Below are 21,435 nucleotides of genomic sequence, written 5' to 3' on the forward strand. Positions count from 1 at the left end.
TATGTAAGTTACAAATATTTTCTCTCAGTCTGAATATGTCTTTCTTCTCTTAATAGTGTCTTTCACAGAGTAAAAGTTTTTAAAAATGATTTTGAAGAAGTCCAATATATCATTTCCCTTCTTTACTACAGCTTTATAGAGCTATAATTGAAATATAACATTGTGTATTTAGGATGTATAATGTGATGATTTGATATATGTATATATTGTGGAATTATTTCCACATTAAGGTTAAGACATCCATCATTTCACAGTTACCTTTTTTTTCTTTTCTGGTGAGAACTTTTAAGATCTACTTTCTTAGCATCCTCCAATTTTTTAATACATTATTATCATGCTGTGCATTAGATCTCTAGAACATATTCGTCTTATAACTTAGTTTGTATTTTTCGATTACCTTCACTCATTTCCTCCATCCATATGTCCCCTATCTAATCCTCTTTCTCTGAATTTTTAAAAAAATTCTACATGTAAGTAACATCACAAAGTATTTGTCTTTCTCTGGCTTATTTCACTTAGCCTAATGGCCTCTAGGTTCATCCATGCTGTCACAAAAGGATTTCCTTTTTGATGGCCGAATAATATTTCACCATGTATGTATATTTCACATTTTCTTTGTTCATTCATTTGTCAGTAGGCAGTTAGGTTATTTCCATGTCTTGGCCATCCTAAATAATGCTACAGTGAACATAGAGGTGTAGATATTGTAAAGAATAAAAATATTTTGCTGATCAATTTGGGAATGTGAATCATCAAAGTCCTGAAAATTTTTCCTTCATTTTGAGCCAGTAGTTTCTCCCGCCCCAGAATCTATCCTAAGGGACTATTTACATTTGTGTGCAAATATTTATCTAAGAGGATGTTGATAGCAGTGTTTGTTTTGAATAATGAAAAATTGGAAACTGTCCAATAGCAGAACATTCATTTCTTAATACACTTATACAATGAAATACTCTGCGGCTATAAAAATAATTTGGTAAATAAGAGTTTAAAAGCATAGAAAGATGATAGAAATACAGGAAATATTTATAGAACACAAGTTACAATCTGTTTTTGGTTTAAAAGTTTATATGCACAGAGGAAAAAGGGCTAGATAGAAAGATATTTATTAAATTAGTAACAATTATTATCTCTGGGTGACTGAATCCCATGTATTTTTCTTCTCAGTAAATATTTGTTACTTTTGCAATAAGAAAACAATGCCAGTTAAAAGTAGTTTCTCAGAGTAAAGTTTTTATGGCCATATTTAAGTTCTTGGAATCACTGAATCAGGTGAGCAGGAATAAAAGGAGAAATACAGGTTTAACACTAAGTTTTATATCAGACAAGGTTATCCATTGAATGAAATTAGTGATAATTGATTAGAGGCCCTGTTACCTTTGTATCCTTGCCCACTTTACCCTGAAAGAGAGGTTTTTCAAACAAACCTCCCTAAAAGAAGGATGGATTAATCACATTTCTTCACCAGACAGCAGGACTGTATATACAAGATGATCTTTTGGCACCTGGGTGCTTTGAGCTTTGGACAGATACCTCTGCAATTCTTGTTTCATATTTTAAGTATTTTGTTAGGAAACCAAGTAATTTCCTGTAATTATATAATGTTATCTCTTTTCAAAAGTGATAACTGCGTCAGTGAAAAAAAGTATTTTTAAAAAATTAAAGGATAGGTTTTGGAAAACGAAAATGAATTGTATCATTTTATTTCCTGAACAAAACATTAAAATTATTACAATGAAAGTATAAATAAATTTTATAAGGAACTTAACTCTCATTTCAATCTTGCTGCTATTTATGGATTTTGGAAGTGATTTTATTTTTCCAGTCAAGATATTTTTCCTGTTTTTTTTTTTTTTAAATCATTTTTTGTTTGTTTCTTTTCTCGATTGTAGTTAATTGTGGCATCAGAAGACTAAAGTTATGTTCTGAAATCTGAACTCTGTTACAATCATAAAAGAATTTCTGAGATTGACATTCTTTTAGTATTTTCCTTTATCCCTATTCCCTTTATAGTCCCTCATAGATGCGAATAAACTTCTGAAAGTGAACCTTCATTATCTGGCATTTTGGCTTTATTTTTTTAAAATTTATTTTTGCTTTTTTTATTATTATTTTTTTATTATGGTGACATTGGTTAACGAAATCCAGGAAGTTTCAAGTATACAATTCAACGGTAAGTCATGTATATTTTGCATTGTATGTCGTTTTGGCCTTAAATTATGTTTCACGTACACCGAGGAGGAGATTTGGTTACTCACACTTTTTGTGAGGCCTATAAACTTTATTTTGATTTCTTTTAGAGTTACTTTTGTCAACTGGAAGTATTTTTCAATTTAGAAAATTAAAAGGTAATATTAAAACTCTCTTCTTCCCCCTCTACTACTTTTTCTCAAGGCTCCTGTTCCAAAGAGTGTACTTATTCCAGTAATTCCCATCACCAAATCAACAGGCTCCCGGTTTCGGAATAGTGTGGAAGGATTAAATCAGGAAATTGAAATAATAATTAAAGAGACTGGGGAAAAAGAAGAACAACTTATAGTAAGTAATCTCATATCTTAAAATCATAATGCTTCTAATTATTAAAAAATTCACAATTTTGTTTTCCATATTTGCTTAGATTTCTTCTCATTGAGAGAAAATGAAATTTTCTCTTTCAAAAGACTTTGACTTTGGCAAGTGAATGAAAAATTTTCATTTCTTTGCATCTATAGAGACAACTGATATGACTTAAATTTGGATTCTTGAACAAAAACTATTTTTTGTTTATCTGTATTTAAAAATCATGAGACAGATGTTATAATTATAATTGTTAAACTCTAATAAAAATTTAGCTTACTAATTTGTTGGGGAGGGAAGGATATGACATCAAATACTTTCTAAGCATGAATCTACCTGTATCTTATTGTTTGTCAGTTACTATTTGGTTAACTGTCTCATCATGAAGTTCTGCTTACCTACAATGCACATAAGAATGTGCACTATTCTAACTGTAATGTTACATAAGAATGACATGTAAGACATAGTGAGAAAATTTCCTGTTCATATTTAAAGCCATGTCACAGAATATATTTAAGCTTCATTCTTCAGTGAAAGAATTGAGGAATTTGAAGTAGTATTTTATTGATGTTTAAGGTCCTCTCCCTTAAGATTAAAGATTGGTTTAATTAAAGAAAACACAATTCCCCATACCCTCTCCTCCATACTGCATGATGGGAGAAACTTTCCCTGATATAATAAAGGTAAATGAGCCGCAGTCGAACAGCGAGCAGGTTTCCTTGCTAAATGAGCCACACAAGCTTTTTTGGAATGTTCTCCTTGATTCCTCCCTATAATTAGAACTGTTGTGATTAACCATTCCATCATGTAGGAAGGTTTCTTTGAAAAACTCTTTCAGGCAGGGGGAGAAGATCAAAGGGCCTGATATCAAGTATCACTAGGTCCCCCAGTGGACCCACTAGAGAACCTAGTGCTAATACCTTGATTTTTCCTCTTTTACCATGGCCCTTCTTTATAATTTTAAAAATAATATTTATAACATGATAGGTAATTCAGTGCAATTCATCATTCAGCAAGAACTGACCACCTATCACGTGCCATAGCCCGGAAATACAGTGTCTTTGTCCATGCTGCTCAGTGTCTAGTGAAGCAACACAAAGGCTTCTGTCTTGTTAGGCTTGATAAGTAGGGAGATTCTGATTTATGAGTCTTCTGGAAGGAACAAAAGGGAAAGTTCAAATTGGGTTCATTTCTGGATGAATTTCAAAATTAGTGACAAATATACATATGTTTAAAAATTTTTTAACAGCCACAAGATATTCCAGATGGCCATCGTGCACCTCCCCCCCTCGTGCAGAGAAGTAGCAGCACACGGAGCATTGACACGCAGACCCCCGGTGGGGCAGACCGGGGAAGCAACAACAGTAGCCGCTCTCAGTCTGTGTCCCCCACGTCATTCCTCACCATCTCCAACGAAGGTAGCGAGGAGAGTCCTTGTTCGGCTGATGACCTGCTCATCGATCCCAGGGACAAAGGTACAGTGCAGGAGAATTTTGTTAGCAGATGATAAGGGAATACCACTTATTTCATCCATCATTCTGTTCATTTTCTGTCAGAACACACATACTTAAGGCTACCAAGGTAATGATTTGGAGATATTTCAAAACATTTTAAATTGGAGTACAAAACAGTAGGCCTTTTATTTGTACCTTTTTTTTTCTCTCTACTCTTGCTAATACAGGTTCCTTATTAGTGAGAAACATGAAATGTTTCTTTTGGTATAAATGAGATGAACATTTGTCCTGAAAAGCACTTTGTTCTCTCTCACCTTAGTTGTCATGTTTTTACTACCTTAGTACTTTTTAATTAAATGTGAAACCTTCAACTTAGTGTTTTTTAGGATGTATATTTGTGGAATTTCTAACAAGAATTAAGCTGATTTATATGAATGCAAAATTTATATGAATGCAATCCTGGAATAAAAGGTTAAAGGGCTACTAATGCAACTTAAATATCTTGGAGACATAAGCAAATAGGACCTTTCATCTGTCTGTATCAGGGCAATATTTGTTAGCCTTATCCTAGTTACTGCATGTGCTTAAGAGCAATAGGAAGATTTTTTTTTTTTAATTTAATTTTTTCTACAGCTCAGTTTAGTAGTCATTTACTTAGGATCTCCTACTCACAGTGTACAGAACATCCTAAAATGTTCCATTGTTGCAGCTGGCCGTTACTACTAAATTATTGAGACTGTTAACATATACAGTTTCTGAAGAAGTCACTTCAAACTGTGGGTTATTATAAAATATTATTTGGCCCCCCTCTTTTTTTTTTGCCAGCTTCTAGGTTAAATAAAACATGGTTATTCCAGGGCAACATCCAAAACCAATTAAATCACAACCCCTAGGAGTGGGACATAGGCATGAGGAGTTTCTGATGTTCTCATGAGGAGTTTCTGATGATTCCACTGTGCACACAGTTTGACATTCAGTTAAATCCTTGCGTTTCTTGTCAGGAATCTGCATAATTACTACTTACACTTATTGTGAGGATTAAAAGGGAGTAGTGAATCCAAACCTTTAGCACATCTCCCGGTATTTAGTGCTCAATCAGATGTACCTCCCAAAATTTTAAAAAACATAACTACAAAATCTGTCCCTTGATTTCCCATATTTTCCAGTTTTACTTCAGTAGCATGTAGGAACTCCACAAATTTTGTGTCCTGCTGTATTTGATTTTAGGAGACGAGTGACTGGTTAGCTTCTCTGAATTTCTTTTATAAGAAAACAGGGCCCACAATGCTACTGCCAGCAAGGAATTTGTAGCTTAGCCGACACAGACTGAAAATTTAGAACTCTTATGTAACATTTCAAAAATTTTAAGTTAACATAGTATAAACTGAAGACATCAGCACTGAACAAGAATACCAGAGTAAAGGAATGTTCCCTTTGATAGGGTTAATTTGGAAAAATTTCAGAAACTTTGAGCTAGACTTTGAAGGCAATTTTGGAAAATCAACAGACAGAGAGAGATCTCTTAGGTGTGGAGTTCTTAGGCAAAAGGAAATCTTTGGTGTACAGTTACACATGGCTACAACTACCTGGAGTAGAGATTAAAACTGGAGGAGCAGAGAAATCAAATTGAGAAATTCTGAAGGGTATGCCAAAAGTGCATGGTAAGCAACTAGTGAACCATTTCAGTTACTTATATTGGGAAAAATGGAAGTGACATTTGAATTTGTTTGCTGTGCATGGTCTAGAAATAAATCTGTGAGTGAGGTAAGTCAGTATTCATTACTAAGGATTAAGTGATACAGGCCTAAGCTGTGGTAATTGTAAATAGAGAAGAAATAAAAATCTTTTATTTGTTTATGCATTTATTTAACAAACGTTAATTATCTCCTCTTTACCAGGAATTGTTAGATGTTGATGAATAAAACACTGTTTGTATCCTCAAGTAGTTCATGGTATGGCGGAAGGCCAAAAACAGTTAAATACAGAATGACTATGCATTTGTGCTGTATTTCTTAATGACGCAGTATGTCATTTATTGCAGAGAATGGGAACAACTCTCCCTTGCCCAAATATGCAACTTCACCAAAACCTAACAACAGTTACATGTTCAAAAGGGAACCTCCTGAGGGCTGTGAAAGAGTCAAAGTGTTTGAGGAATGCTCGTAAGTATCCCCTTCCCTCGCATAAAAACCTCTCTTTTATGAGAATTTTCATATAAGTCGAAGAATAGTATAGTGATTACCCATATGACCACCACCTAGATTCTATAGTTAACATTTTGCCATGTTTGCCGAACTGTTTGAAAGTAAGTTGGCAGACATCATGACACTTAACCTTAAATACAATATAATATGTTTCCTAAAAGTAACCACTGTACTCTTCCACTACTACAATACCATTATCACACCAAAGAAAATTAATAGTAATGCTTAGATATCAACTAATATCCATTTGTTACTCACATTTCCTCAGTTGTTTCCAACATACCATCTGTGGCTGTTGTTTCTGAACCTGCATACAGTCAACATCACATTGAATTTAGCAGTATATTTATTCAGGATAGATCACAGATCTCAGTCAGTGTGGTTTCCTTCTTTCAATTATCAAATTCCTTTCAGGTTTTATCTATTTTTGGTCTCTAGTTCTGTCAGTAGTTTTTAAAAATATTTTGTCTGCCAATATAGGAAACAATTCTATTACTTTGCAGAATCATGTTACTATAATGAAGATAGTATAAGAAGCAGAATCTTAAACAGTGTCTGGTACCCCTGGTGTGTGATCTCCTATGCTCATATACTTCTCTTGGCTGGTACTCTAGTCAAGTACTCCAATTTTAGACTCACTTGGCTTAGAAAATATTGCAGCCATGTGTTTTCAGTAGTAGTGGTTTCTTGCTTTATAAGCTATGGCTACAGTGTTGTATGTATGAGACTATGTAAATTAGGTGATAAACATTATTTGGGGATATGATGAAAGCACTTAGCCCTCACCTTCCAATCTCGCTATGACTGTAAGTCTAAGAGCCACTGTTCTGGCCTTTTTTCACTATGAAACCTAAGATGCAAGGTGGATATTGTCCAACCTTGTCCCATTCAAATAACTTATCTTTTTCTTTATTATAAACATCTTGGAATAATTTTGAAACATGGCATCCTTTTGTTCCTCTATGTACCCCTTTCTATCAGTATTTCCTTTAACGTAAATTCAGAATACTTTTGCTGCACAAAGAGCTTTGTTTTTGAATCCTTTGTACTTCTAGGAAATCCCAGCTGTCTCTCTCCTATCTGCTTTTGTGATGGTAATTGAAAAGTCTGTTTTAGTGACTGCGTTTTTTGTTTTTTTTCAACCATGTCAGTCTAAAAACTTGACTGGTGCCAGCTGAATGTTAAGCAGTATTTCTCCAGAACCGTTTCTTGGACTCCTTGCATCTTAATCATCTGAGATATTAGTTGAAACTGCAGATTCCTAGGCCCCAAGGGTAAATATAGAGGTAGAACCAGGAATATGCATCTTTAACAAATACTTCATGTAAGTTTTATGCTTAATTTGAAAATGCTGGCTTAGACTTTTTCATGAGAGTTCTTAATAGAGTCATTCTATTAAGTAAAAATTAAATGGTCCAAATGGACCTTTCTGGAGTTGAGCTCTTTGATTCGCTCATTGGTAGTTAACATTTGCCTAAGTGCAGAGAAATGGTTGGCTCAAAAGCAATTTGAATTTCTTCTATAAATGAGTTTGAGTATTTGTTGTGTAGGTTGGTGTCCTGTGGTATCTGCCTTAGACTATTGCATTTGGAAATTTTCTCAAGACTCAATATCTGAGCCATGTATGTATGGATGGGTAGACAGATAAAAGAAGGTAAACCCTAACATATTTTATGGCACATCTTATCTGTTGTTAGAAGGTAAACCTGTTCCTTTTAAATATATACATGGTTTATTATAAATTTTACTGATATAAAGGATATATAGCATACAAAATCCTATTCATTTTTAAAATTTTTCATTATATTCCAAAAACAAATTAAGAGCAGTAACCCGAGTAAATTTCTTAAAGGTAATTTTTACCTTTTATCAATAAAACATATTAAAGTCTAAAAAAATTAATCTCTTTTTGCTCTAGCTATGTCAAAATTAGAGCAAAACCCACTGGACTCACTGGCATTAAAGCAAAGGTAGATTATTGGTCCTAATTTAAAATTTTTAGCTTATTTAATCATTGTTTAAAGAATACTTTTCTAAGTCTTAGTTTTGGTTTGAGGTAGTAACTCTGACTTGAACTAGAGTTTTGAGTGGGTTGAGAATTGATTTCTTATTTCTAGAAATATGTGTTTATTTACCTGAAAGAAAATAGATAGTTGGATTTGGACCCAGAAAGCGCAAACCAGATTTTACACGTCTTTCTGACTCTATATTCTTTTTGATAGACACAGACCATAGCCATGCCACCTGCACTTAGTAAATCCTTTTTAATGAAGTCAAATATGCTGTTTCCTGATCCCAACTAAAGAACTCCTTAACCTTAGTTATCTTTGATTCCCAGATATTCTGGCCTCTTTGCAGTATAGAGGTGTTTTTAAAAATATAGCATGACCCATTCTTTCTCCCTCTCTTCCTTCCTCATTCTTTCCCATTATAAGTAACTTGGACCCATTAATTTTCAGGAGCATCTGGGGACAGGGAAGGATTTGACTTCAGTAGAAGTTTCAGAGCAAAGGACTGCCATTAGTTTTATTTTGGTTTCACATTTCTATTACATTACTCAGAAAACCATCATGGTTAAATCAAAGAATTGTTTCAGAAATTTTTAAGTGCACATGAAGAGAAACTTAGGCCTACCAAAGTTTAGTCATGCAGTGGTGGAACTTAGCAAAAGATGGACATTGTATGTCATTAATTTCTTTGCTTTTTCCCTTCAAAGTACTACAGACTTTGGAAAATCATGGTAATGGAACATATTTTGTCTTTAAACATCTAGAATTTCTTTTGCTTTAGGAAATTCTTTGTTCATATTGGCTATCTTAGATCTTCATTGGGATACAGTGGTCATCAGCCTGAGCTACCTGTGTCATGCACAGGGCTTGCCAGGGAACTGAAAGCAGCAATGATGGTGTCCTTCCAGCATTCTAAAATACATATTTTGAATCATGTGTTGTAATTCTACTTTGGTTCATAGTATTCGAAGCTTTTGACATAGCTTGAATTTTGTACTCCTTTTATGTGTAAAAAATAATAATAAAAGAACTTACTTCCAGTGTTTGGTGACTTAAAAGTATTGGGTTGTCTGTTCTACGTCTAGGCCAAAACAGCTTCATGAAATCCCAGCCTTTTACTGTCCTGACAAAAACAAGGTGAATTTCATTCCTAAAAGCGGCTCTGCTTTCTGCCTCGTCAGCATCCTCAAGCCACTCCTTCCCACACCAGATCTTACTCTCAAGGGCTCTGGCCACAGTCTGACAGTCACCACTGGCATGACAACCACTCTACTGCAGCCCATCGCTGTGGCCTCCCTGTCTACAAACACAGAGCAAGACAGAGTCTCTCGAGGAACAAGTACAGTCATGCCATCAGCCTCTCTACTCACACCACCAGAACCAATCGAAGAAGCTGAGGGATAGGTCCCAGTGCTGCATAGCCATTGTGTTCTGGGCAACTGAGAACCTCCTTGAATCACGTGACTCTGATGGATGGCATCATGCGCTCCCACTCGCTGTGACGTGCTCCACCTTTTCACAGTGACACGTCACAGTACATGTGCGGAAAGAAAGCAGCCTCTCTGATGGCTTTGCTCACTCATGGAGGCCAGCCCTCAGTGCTTAGCCTGCCTTTTCCTCAAGCACTGGTTGAAACAAGAAAGGTCTCATTCTTTACTTTTGGAGGGCTGATATCTCATTGTTTTTTGTTTTCAAATTAAACTTTTAGAAACAAAAATAAAAACCTGATCCCTGCAAACATGATTCCTAGAGACATGAATGATGCTGCAAGAACCATCTTTTATATGAAAATGACTATTTTATAATACCAATGTTACATTTTCTGAAACATAGCAAACAGGATGTTTAAAAGATTCTTTGGTGGCTTCTGTTTCTTGTTTCCCTTTCTAGATATGTGCTTTTCTCAGCTGTTTTCAGCTTTGGGACCAAAGGGGTTGTTGGCATTTCCCAGCAGTCTTAACCTCATGACCATGTTCTTCTCCCAAACAAGAAATGGTAGGTAAACGCATTGAACAAGTATATACAAAAAAAGATAAAAAGCAATATTAGCACATTATGTGATTTACGTTTTTTGATGTCAGAAGTTTGTGCTTTGGGTGGAATACTTGTAAAAATGCTGTTTTCTTCACTACTCCCGTACACATTTCACCATGTGGTCAGAAAAATTATAGTCTGGAGACAAATGCTTAATATATTCTCACCCATCATTGGAAGTTGGTTTAAAAGTCAGCCAAAAAGAAGCTACCCAGTGTTGATTGCCAGCTAGGAGTAAGGAGCCTCTGGTTTTCTGCACAATATTTATCACATGATCTCCCTTTACCACAGGTGTCATTCTACCTTTAATCATCACTGTATCATAGTCCCAAGAGATCCTAAAATGACTGCATGGATTTCCTTCTTTGCTTTTGTGATGTCGTTGTCTTGTGGATTTGGTCAGGGGTAGTAGTTTGCCAGGAGTGTAATCCATTGAATAGCAATCCGTAGTCACAGAATCTTGCGACTGACCTTTTCTTTATGGTGGTTGGCACTGAGATATGTTGTTGCCTACAGATTTTGCTAGTTGTCCCTCCAACATTTCACACAGTAGGGAAAATAGGCAAGGAGAGCTTTGGAGCACAAACAACAGGAACCTTTGAAAAATCCATACAGGATTTAGGCTTATTCTAGTACAATCACTGCCAATATCACATGACAACAGTATTTCATGTCTGGGTATGTGATAGTGAAATTAAGGAGCAGCTCTTTTTAAAAACGAGTTTCAGCAGACTGTTGATAAAATGCATCTTTCTAAGGTTTTCATATACTACCTTATGATGCAATAATTTAATGTTCTTATACATATTAAAGGGAGAACAAAAATTAAATACTTGTAAAAGGGATATGGTTTAGAAGGTTATTAATGTCAGTTTATCCAGATATATCCCATCACAGGAAACCTAGTGGTGGCAGTAAATCTTCTGAAAAGACTTCTTATATTGACGCACTTTCAAAACATCTAAGTCACCAAAAGTATGCCCTGTTAAGTTTAAAATGGAGATATAGTTAGGCAAGTTAGATAAACTCAAACATGAATAAGTCTGTCAGGTTTCAATTGCCGGGACCAATGAATTATGGTACCTTTTCATCCAAAACGAATTTACTTGGAATTAGTACATTGTGGCTTCTAAATCAGTAAAAGCTCAGTTATTCAGGATGTAAATTTTCTGGTTGGTTTCTTAGAACCCTGCTTTTTTTGCCTTTGTTATGCCTTTGACTTTACCGTTTCACCCTGAGAACTGCTCTGTCAAAAATACAGAAGAAAAGGCAAAAAAAAAAAAAAAAAAAAAATCAGGTGAGTTGATTTGAATGGTAGGAAGAGGAAGTTAAAAACAAGGTTAAAAAAACTCCTTGGTCTTTGAATTACCTGAGTTCTGTTAAATCTGTGTTCTTTGCCTTACGCTTTTTTCTGTCTCCATTCCCACAAGTCACAAGGGTATTTTACAACTAGAATGCCACTTTATTAACAATTTTTCCTTTTACTCTGTTGTGCATGTTTGTCTAATTCATATTTTTTTGTAGAGTTTCATATATCCTTATTCTAAAGTAATTTAAAATCGGAATGGGAGGATAAGTTTAAGATTTATTTACATAGCCTTGTAAATAGAACTTCTGATGTTTGGTTATAAGAATGTGAATGAATTGTATGGCAACCAAACATATCCTTGGATTTGGGAGAAATAGAGCCTGAGATTTGAAGGAAAAAAAAAAGTACAAGGTACAAACAACTCTAACTGCCAGTGCCAAAGGGCTAATTTTTAAGCATATGAGCTTTATCGCAGTCTTAAAAAAATATTAACCATAGGTCCATTGAGCTTTTTTATTTAACCCTTAGTTCACAAATTTGATTTTTTTAAAAATGGTCTCAATAGACTGCATAATACTGTTTTCTAAAATTACATTCCATAATTATCTTGTTATTCTGTAGAAAACTGTACAGAAGGTAAATTTAGAATAGCTTCAATGGGAATATAATTTAAAACATTTTTAATTTTAAATACATTTATTTCCATTGTAGTAAAATAAATAGGTGGCATGTATATTTCAGGAAAAGGAGCTGTTCTGTGGTTATTCACTTTGCCAGTCTTAAGTTATTTTTTTACCCTTAAACAATTTCTTTGTGATAACATGTAAAGTTACTGGTTTTGATCATGACTAAGTCTTAACTTGTCATGGCTTTCATGACCAATTATGTTTTAAAACTGCTTTGTGTTTTTGTTTAATATGGTGAGCATGGATGCCAAAATTATTTTTGATCTAGATTCATTTTGTTTAAAATATTTCTTACACTCATGACAAGCCAAATCAGCCTTTTAGAAGGTGCTATTGCTAGCCGAGGAATAACTGGCAACAAGAAAGCCATTTTTCTCCTTTCTTTAATGGCTGGCTTTTACTGGAAAGTTTTAAAAAATGGCAGAATTTATAGCCTTCTGTATGTGCAAGATTAGGACTGGGTTATCAAGATTTTCTTTTGTTAAAGGAAATAAAAGAAAAATTGCCACTACTGAATTTACTATTCTAAACTTAAGATTCATTCCTCGATGCTTGGAATTTTGATGTCTCAAAATCCTACCAGTGGAAGTGCTGAATTTGCATTAAGCTAAGAATACTTCACTCCGCACTTTAAGGTTTAAGTTTTACTCTGCCTAATTTAATGATAAGCAGAGCAGTCCTGAACAATATTTTGTTTATACAATCCTGTTGAAGAATATAATTTGTTTTTTTAAAGTCTGTACCTTTCATCTCTGTTGAAGCTATGTAAATCTTTTTTAAATGCAATTTTTAAAATTTTGTTTTTCTAACAAAATTCTCCCCCCAAAACAGCATTTCCAGTGGTGATAAATATTGTTACTATGTACTTATGTATTCCTTGTATCTGAACACTTATTGCTGCCTCACAAGAAAATAGAACTTTTATGTTAAAAATAAAGTCTGTTCTTCTTGAGTTTTTTTCTGTGTACTTTTATGAATATAGTCTCAAATTCATATTTTCTTTTCAGATACCTCTAGCCTGAAATAACTTATACATAGTATATTTTTCACAAATCTGTAGAAAAATGCATTTGTTACATAGCAGAATGTATAATATTACAGTTATTTCCTTACTACCTCCTTACTTGCTCTAGAACTTAAAGTACCTGATCTTTGGTAAATGATAAACATTAAATTATAAACAAGTACACTGAAGGATATAGTGTTTATAATTCAGTATTTCAGAGCTTAAGAGATTTAGCTCGGGAAATCAATTTTATTCTGAAGTACACATAAAACATTTTTTTCCTTTTGTTTTGGTAATTCACGTTTCCTAAACCACCTATATTCTTCCTTTGTGACAGTAGTTTATTTACGCAAGACAGTTCAGGCTGGGGGAGTTTAGTCTGTATGCACACAGCAGACCTACTCAGGCCCCCAGTGAAGACTACATGCAGTATAACCACTTAGAAAGCAGAGATATCTTTTAAGTGAAGTTTAGAAAGTCACCATGGCTGTCAGACACAAAAAATGGTCACCAAGTTAATAAAAAAGTTCTGGGGGGAAAGGTTAACCAGAATTTGGGGATAACTAATGTATATATATTTACATTTAACATAGCATCAAATACAGAAAATCTGAAACTGGCTCATACTTCCCTTTTTCTCTCATCCCTTCACCTTTAAAGAGGTTGAAAGGAACAAATTCAGATTTCCGGCTGGGTGTTGCTCTCTTCCCCCATTTATTATTTTTGCTTTGAATCAGTATTAAATATACCAAAGAAAGGTTTTTAGGTTTATATTGATCCTTTCCCTTTGATTGCTTTAAAAAAGTGAGTGTACAATAGAGTATCCTCTTCAATGTACAGTAAACCCTCAATGTCATCGATAGGTTCTGTGACTTAAGTGAAACAATTTATAATGAAACCAATTTTACCATAGGCTAATTGATATAAACGAGTTAAGTTCCTGTGGCATCTCATCACTGTTATATTGAAACTATTATTTGAGGACCTGCTGTATATCATAGTATAATAATACAAATAGCCTTTGTATCTCTTTGATTCGTGTTTTTCAAACTTTGGATTTGGAATTAAATGGGCTCAGCCAAGTTTTTTTTTTTTTAAGCAGAATAGAAAACAAGTATATTTACACATAAGGAGAGTATTTGTGTGTAAAACACTTGCTAGACAAGAGATAGTCATGCAATGCATAATATTTCGGTCACCAGATAGACTGCACATGATGGCGGTTCTATAAGATAGGAGTGAAAACTCTCTTAGTGACATCTTAGCCATTGTGATGTCTTACCACAGTGTGTTACTCATGTGTTTGTGGTAATGCTGGTGTAAACCTACTACACTTCCAGTTCAGCACATAAAATTATGTACAGTACGTAATACTTAATAATGATGAATGACAGTGTTGTTGGTTTATGTAATTTTTTCATAGAGTGTACTATTCATACTTATAAAAAAGTTTGCTATAAAACTGCCGTGTTACATATATACAGCAGCCTCATATATCTCATGTTTACTGTGTCTTTTGATTATATCATTTTTGGGGTGCTTGATTTTATCTTGTGTTGTTTTATAAATTTAGTGTAGCTTCAGTGTGCAGTGTTTATAAAGAGTCCACAGTAGAGTACAGTAGTCCTAAGCCTTCACATTCACTCATCACTCACTCACTGACTCACCTGAGCAACTTCTAGTCCTGCAAGCTCCATTCATGGTTAGTGCCTTATATAGGTGTAACATTTTTACCTTTTATACATACTGTATTTTTATATATACTTACTATTCTGTTAACAGTTACCTACAGTATTCAGTAACATGCTGTACAGGTTTGTAGCCTAGGAGCGATAGGCTATACCATAGACCCTAGGTGTGGAGTAGGCCATACCATCTGTTTGTGTAAGTGCACTCTGATGTTTGCACAATGACAAAATCACCTAAACACATTTCTCAGAATGCATTCCTCTCAAGTAACACCTGACTATACACATACTAGGTTGTAAAGCAAGATGTACTTATACTGTAGGTTGTAAATAAAATGATTTGAAAAATACTGTTAGGAACAGCTTTTGTGTAGGTACCTTTGGGTTAGTCTGGTATCTTAACACAGATGAGACTAGTCTTTAAGACATTGTTTCTATATCCCATTAATAAGTATCTCCAAATTGCTGGTTTTGTAAAAAATAAATACTTTTCAAGAGTTTGCATCTTCTCCAGGATTTATCTCCATATACTCTTAACTTTGATTTTATATACTAGCATGGATTTGTCCTAAACATTTTTTATAGAGGACTATTATGGAGGCTCTCGGTTAAAAACCAGAAGTATAAGCATTCATCTCAATTCCACATGTTAAGCATTTATTTTTTAGATCATTGGGATAATTCAGGGGAGATGCAGAAAAGCTCTGGATTTAGAGCCATAATTTGGGAACTAGTTCTGGGTCTGCAGCTTAATGGTCATGGGATATTGGGTAAAGAAGTCACCTCTTTGAACCGTAGTTTTCTGTTTATGTGATGAAGGAAATGCTGATGATAGTGCTGTCAGGTAAATAAATGGTTAGTAAATGTGAAAATAGCTTGACTTATAAAACTGGAAGCAAATACATCTTACTTTGTTAGGTTATTTTATTCATTCTTTAGGAAAGCCATAAGTTTTTAGTCATAGAAAATGATCCCATAGAATTCAGCTCACAAAGTATAAAATAGTCAAGGCTGTTGAGCTGAAATCAATAAAAATAGGTAACACTGATAAGTTTTCCAAGTGCCAGACAGTTTATATGTTACTGTATACCCTAATCTTTATAATAACCCCGATAAAGCCAGGTTTTACTATCTTTTTACTATCTTATATATGATGAAATGGGAATTAGATTAAATAATTTATGGTCATACATCTGGGAAATGTCAAAGTCTGGTTTTGAACCAAGACCGACTCTAGAACTCAGACATTAACCACAGAGCCTTACTGGTATTTGTCCTGTAACAGTGACATTAATAAAATAGAGGTTTTCAGTATCATTGCAGATTATGTGACATTGGGCCACTGCCTTGTTTTTTCTCCGACTTCATTGCTTCAACTGCTGGCAGCTTGGTTCAGAGGGCAAAGAGAAAGCATGCTAGTTAGACGCCAGTTCCTGACCAAGGAAGTTAGTGACACAAATCCTCAAACTCTGGATTTTAATGTTGCCATAGTTGTACAAAGTCAAAAGAAATATTTTCTTTAATATGGGTAGAACAGAGTGATTCACATTTTTGCTGAGTTTTTTTTTAACCTTTTTAAAGAAAAGACAAAAGTAATTTCAATCTCAATACCTTGGTATGTCCATTTCAGACAGAGAAGACAGTAGAATGAAATCACGAGGATCAAATTTAAGTCGTATGTGACAAGCACTACAAAATAACAATATATAATGTTAACAGTGGTTATTCCTGGTTGGTACAGCTGTGGATGTTTTATTCTTCTACTTTTTAGTGTTTTTCAGACTTTTAAATGAGAGAGTATTACTTTGTAATGGGAAAAAAGAAAACTTCCTTTAATGTAAAAACAATGCACTTCAAATTCATATTTATTAACACCACCGAGACCTTTATCGCCTTTTTGTATTGCCTCTTTGTACATTGAACAGTTTATTTACAACACTGAGTGAAGAACCATGACTTCATTTTAAACGTCAAGGACAGTTTTAAATATTGAACTCTTTAGTCTCCATTTAAATGGCACTTAAAATACAGAAGATATTTTATGTTGGGATTATGGATGTGACCAATCCTGTCACATAAGTTTTCCTTAAATATTTAAACAACTTCACATTGTATGTTTTAAATGCATCTACATCCGAAGATTCGGGGGCTTCATTGCTCAAGGTAAGGGAATGCAGGGCCCTGCCAATACACTGGATCAGTTCTGACTTTATTCTTTTTATTCCTGCCTTCAGGAATCCAAGTTAAATATTATGGCTTATATTTCATTGGTTATTGCTTCTAGGCTCACAATTTTGATATTTGACAATTTGTATTTTGTTACTGAGAGTACACAGAGAATACACATTGTTATTTCTCATATCTTATGTAAGAATTAGAATCCAGATTCACAAGGATATTAATTGCTCTGGTTTTATTTTCATTCTGTGGTATCTATTTTCAATTCAAACTACCTTCTCGCTACTAAGATTCTAAGGTAAAACCCAAGTTTTTAAATAAGGAAACAATAATTGGATTTGTATCGAATACTTTAGGAAATAAACTTTTGTTCACGTCATCTTGTAATCTTTATTAAAAGAGGCTCAAAAACAGAGCACAATCAAACTTCCTTTGTTCTTATGCTGTAAGACCTCTGCATTTCCAGATGGTCTGTAAAGACAATTATGTGAAATAAATATCCATGGTTGAAATACAAATTCATCATTGTGCAAATGCTGAAACCTATTTTGTTAAAATAGTTTGTTTCCAACAAAAACAGAGCTATGCTTTACAATTAATGAAAGATTTCAAAAATATAAAGTTATACCTATCTGATATTAATATACTCTAGTATTCCTGCCTTTCTTGTAAAGTGGTAGATTAGGCAAATTTAGTTCTGGGGCTTTTTAAATGTATTCTTATTTGGTATTAAAAAAGTAGAAGATAGGTATTTCACCCACTCAATAAATAAGTATTTATTTTGAAAGAGTTGTTCTCAGCCTACTCTTGGTTAAGGTTAATATATTTCTTACTGAATGGAAGATCTAGATTTAGACAAATAGCAACTGGTCATCTTTCTGTTCTGTGTTTATTCTGTCCTTTACTCCCTATTGAATATGTGGTTGGTTTCCTATATTAGTAATCTAGGTGTAATAATAGTCAGATTTCTGTTTCTGGCCCCTAAATTAATGAATGAGTTTCAAATAACAAACCTTGAGAAAGTATGAATGGTTACCTTCATTTTAACTAAGTTTTCAATGTGCTCTTCAAAAACAGAGTTGTTAGACTTGCTGAAGTTATAACTAGACTTGCTAAGGCAGTTAATTTTGAATTTGGGGTAAATGGTCAAGTACATACTTTGTTGAAAGAAAATGTTAGAGATACTAAGAACTAAATAAAAATCTCTCGTATGTTTCTATTTTTTGAGAACATTTGCTCTTGGAAAATTGAGGGCCATATCCCTTCACATTCAGAATCTGGGATTCGGATTTCTGGCTTGACGAGACCAGTGGTTTTTCTTTGTGTTGTGGTGTTTTTGTTTATATGAGATAACGACTGCTTTGCATGCAAGGGAGATAAATAGTTTTGAACTCATGCATTAGTGAAAGAAACTAATAAAAATGAGACAAACTTGACAAGGTCAGCATTTTCTGAGGTACTCAAAGTTGAGAGCAGAATCACCATGGGTGTAGTATTTAGATCATCAATCATAATCATAACTCGTGGTGGTTGGATCTTGGCAGAACAAAGACAGTATTGCGTTCTAGGGAATTTCACTGAATGAAAAGACTTAAAAAATGCTTCTGAAGGGATAACCAAATAAATAGGAATAAGCATGTGAAAAGATTTTAAAGAAAGACTTCTAGGTCCATGTTTCCGACCCTCAGATAAGGTCTTTCCAGCCTATGCCGTACTTGGCCATAGTAGTGCTTTTCCGAAGCTTGCAGACAGTTCAGATTTCAGTTAGGCCAGACTGCTATGGATGCAAAGTGGACTGCGTTTTACCTACTCGGGTCCGTCCATTCCTAAAAAATGTCTTTCTGTATACATTGGCACAGACATTACAAGCAGTTCTCTTGTAAATAATAAGCTTGTTTAAAGCTAAATAGATGGAAACTACCATGAATAACAAAGTTAAAATGTTTTCTTACAGAAATGAAATAAATTGAATGACAAAAGTAAGATACTGGGAATACTGTTTCAAAACAAAAAGGTGGGCAAGAAAGACTAACAGAAAATCGAGTAATTGATGTGTATATGTAGTGGCTACGTTTTCATTAGCTTACACTAATTTCAATTAAATAGCCTTCCCTCTAACTTAGATTCAAAACCCTCTATGGGTAACAGGTTTTCTTCAGTAAACAAACAGAGCTTCAGATGCTGTCACCTGAAGAAAGTGAAAAGTGGAAAAAAATAAGATACTCCATTACTGATCTTGTAGAGCTTTTTGTAACTCTGCCAGAAAGTATTCTGGGTTAAATCACATCAAGAAATATGGGGTAAGTATGCAAATATATATAAGTATAAGGTGTTTAGAATTTCTCCCTCATTCAGATAGCAGTTTCTGGGTAATTTCAGGAATACAATTGTCAATTGTTTATTGTCCTCCCCTCCATTTCAGGAAGAATATGAATACTGCATATTACCGTATCTATGAAAAATCAGACCTGACAACACCTATACAATGTCTTGAATGTTACTGGACATTCCTGTAGTTTATGAGATGGGAAGACAGACTTTTCTGTTTCTATGGAGGATGGACTTTGCAAATAAATTATCCTGCTACTTCCCCATGAAAATTTGATAATGGAATTAAGGGGTATCTATGATTTTCTATGAAAGAAAAAAAATGAGTAATAGTACATTTTAGCCTCCAAGTGGAGAAAATAAGCACCAAGTTTCTCTGTGGTTTCTTTAAAGCAAATTGAGTTCTCAAATGTTACTCTACCTTTCTAACTAAAGATAAAACTGGTCTGGTTCTAGTACTGTTTTCACAAAAGAAAATGCCTCTTGCCACTGTTTTATTTAAAAACCAACCCCAAATCACAACCCAATTTACATTCTGTCATTTACCCACATAGAAAATTCTCACAGCCAGCAAGGAAACTTATACATGAAAGGCTTTCCAAAGAAAGAAACCCAACTCCTTATTGACAATTATTCCTAGCTGTTATTTCAAAATAAATTGTATCTATTTCAGACTCAATAGTTTCTAATACTTTCCACATATTATCAACAGCCGCAAATCTAAGATATTAAAAAGACAATCTATTCAAAGGTAGTCCTTACCATCTGTCTAAGGTTGGCTGACAAGTGTTATATTCACAAACACGATGCTTTTGTGTATGAATTACAATATAAACTTTCCACAAAGGCAGTATGTTGCAAAATCGATGTCTCAAGACTATTAAAGTGACATCATAATTTCAGTCAAGCATTAAGAAGTTCATCATCTGGGTGTCCAATAGCATCAGGGTTTGAAAGTGGATCCAAGTCTGCAAATAGATTGAACCAGGCTGACATACCTTGGTTACCATTGTTGGGAGCTATTAAAAAAGAAAAAAAAAAATTAGCGTCTCAGATTTTTGAAATCACATTGTTGTACTTTTATGATTATAAAGTAGATGGTTCTAAATCAAAAAAATTCAAGACAATCGACAAGAATTGCCTATCAATTATGTTTCCTTAAGGATAATTTTGAAAAGCTAATGCAGCTATTTGTGCTTTGCTGAGGCTCTTATAGCTAAGAGACTGCATGTTGCTCTAAGAAAGGACTTCATTAGAAGTGAAAAGGCAGGGAGTAGTATAATTTTCTTAGAAGCACTAAGATAATTTATAGAAGGCTCTCAGATAATGGTCAAAATTAAAAGTAACCTTTATCCTTACAAAGTAGAAATAAATGCTGCATTGTAAACTTGGTGAGAAATCTATATTATAAAAGCAATATTAAAACAGTAACAAAGTAGAAAAAAAACTCCACCTAATACTATCACATTAACACACCCAACTGTTGTCATTTTGGTCTACAGTTGTTTCCTTTGTCTTTTCCATTCTTTTCCATGTGCACATAAAATTTTTTGATATATTTTAAATTTATTTTTCAATTACAGTTGACATGTTTCAGGTGTACAACACAGTGATTAAACATAACAGAAGTGATCCCCAATAAGTCCAGTACCCATTTGACACCACACATGGTTATTACAATATTACAGACTATATTCCCTATACTATACTCCCCCTCGACTGTTTTGTAACTGCCATTTGGACTTTTTTATTACATATTTTTTCAATTATAGTTGACATACATTATATTAGTTTCAGGTGTACAATACAGTGATTAGACATTTATATAACTTACGAAGTGATCACCTTGATAAATATAGTACTACTGACTATATTCCTGATGCTGTACTTTACATTCCCATGACTATTTTGTAACTACCAATTTGTACCTCTTAATCCCCTCTCCTTTCCACCCTCTACCCAATTTGACAACCGTCAAAATGC

The 21,435-nt window shown here is 34.0% G+C and overlaps 2 protein-coding genes across 8 annotated transcripts in view; one reads left to right on the forward strand and one right to left on the reverse strand.

Annotated features, from left to right (window-relative positions):
• The window catches only part of FAM117B (family with sequence similarity 117 member B), a 74,089-nt gene extending 60,885 nt beyond the window's left edge, over positions 1-13,204 (forward strand). Inside the window, exons 5-8 of the mRNA XM_039844477.1 lie at positions 2,395-2,538; positions 3,806-4,031; positions 6,052-6,172; positions 9,309-13,204. Coding sequence (XP_039700411.1) covers positions 2,395-2,538; positions 3,806-4,031; positions 6,052-6,172; positions 9,309-9,627 — 810 coding nt within the window. The 3' untranslated portion in view covers positions 9,628-13,204. The remainder of the gene's footprint in view (positions 1-2,394; positions 2,539-3,805; positions 4,032-6,051; positions 6,173-9,308) is intronic.
• Positions 13,205-16,407: 3,203 nt separating this feature from the next.
• The window catches only part of ICA1L (islet cell autoantigen 1 like), a 73,444-nt gene continuing 68,416 nt past the window's right edge, over positions 16,408-21,435 (reverse strand). For all 7 annotated transcript variants that reach the window (XM_039844483.1, XM_039844487.1, XM_039844481.1 and 4 more), the window contains one exon: positions 16,408-20,471. In XM_039844483.1, coding sequence (XP_039700417.1) covers positions 20,356-20,471 — 116 coding nt within the window. In that variant the 3' untranslated portion in view covers positions 16,408-20,355. The remainder of the gene's footprint in view (positions 20,472-21,435) is intronic.

Source organism: Pteropus medius, unplaced genomic scaffold (genome assembly GCF_902729225.1).
Source record: "Pteropus medius unplaced genomic scaffold, Ma_sr-lr_union100, whole genome shotgun sequence".
Taxonomy (NCBI): domain Eukaryota; kingdom Metazoa; phylum Chordata; class Mammalia; order Chiroptera; family Pteropodidae; genus Pteropus; species Pteropus medius.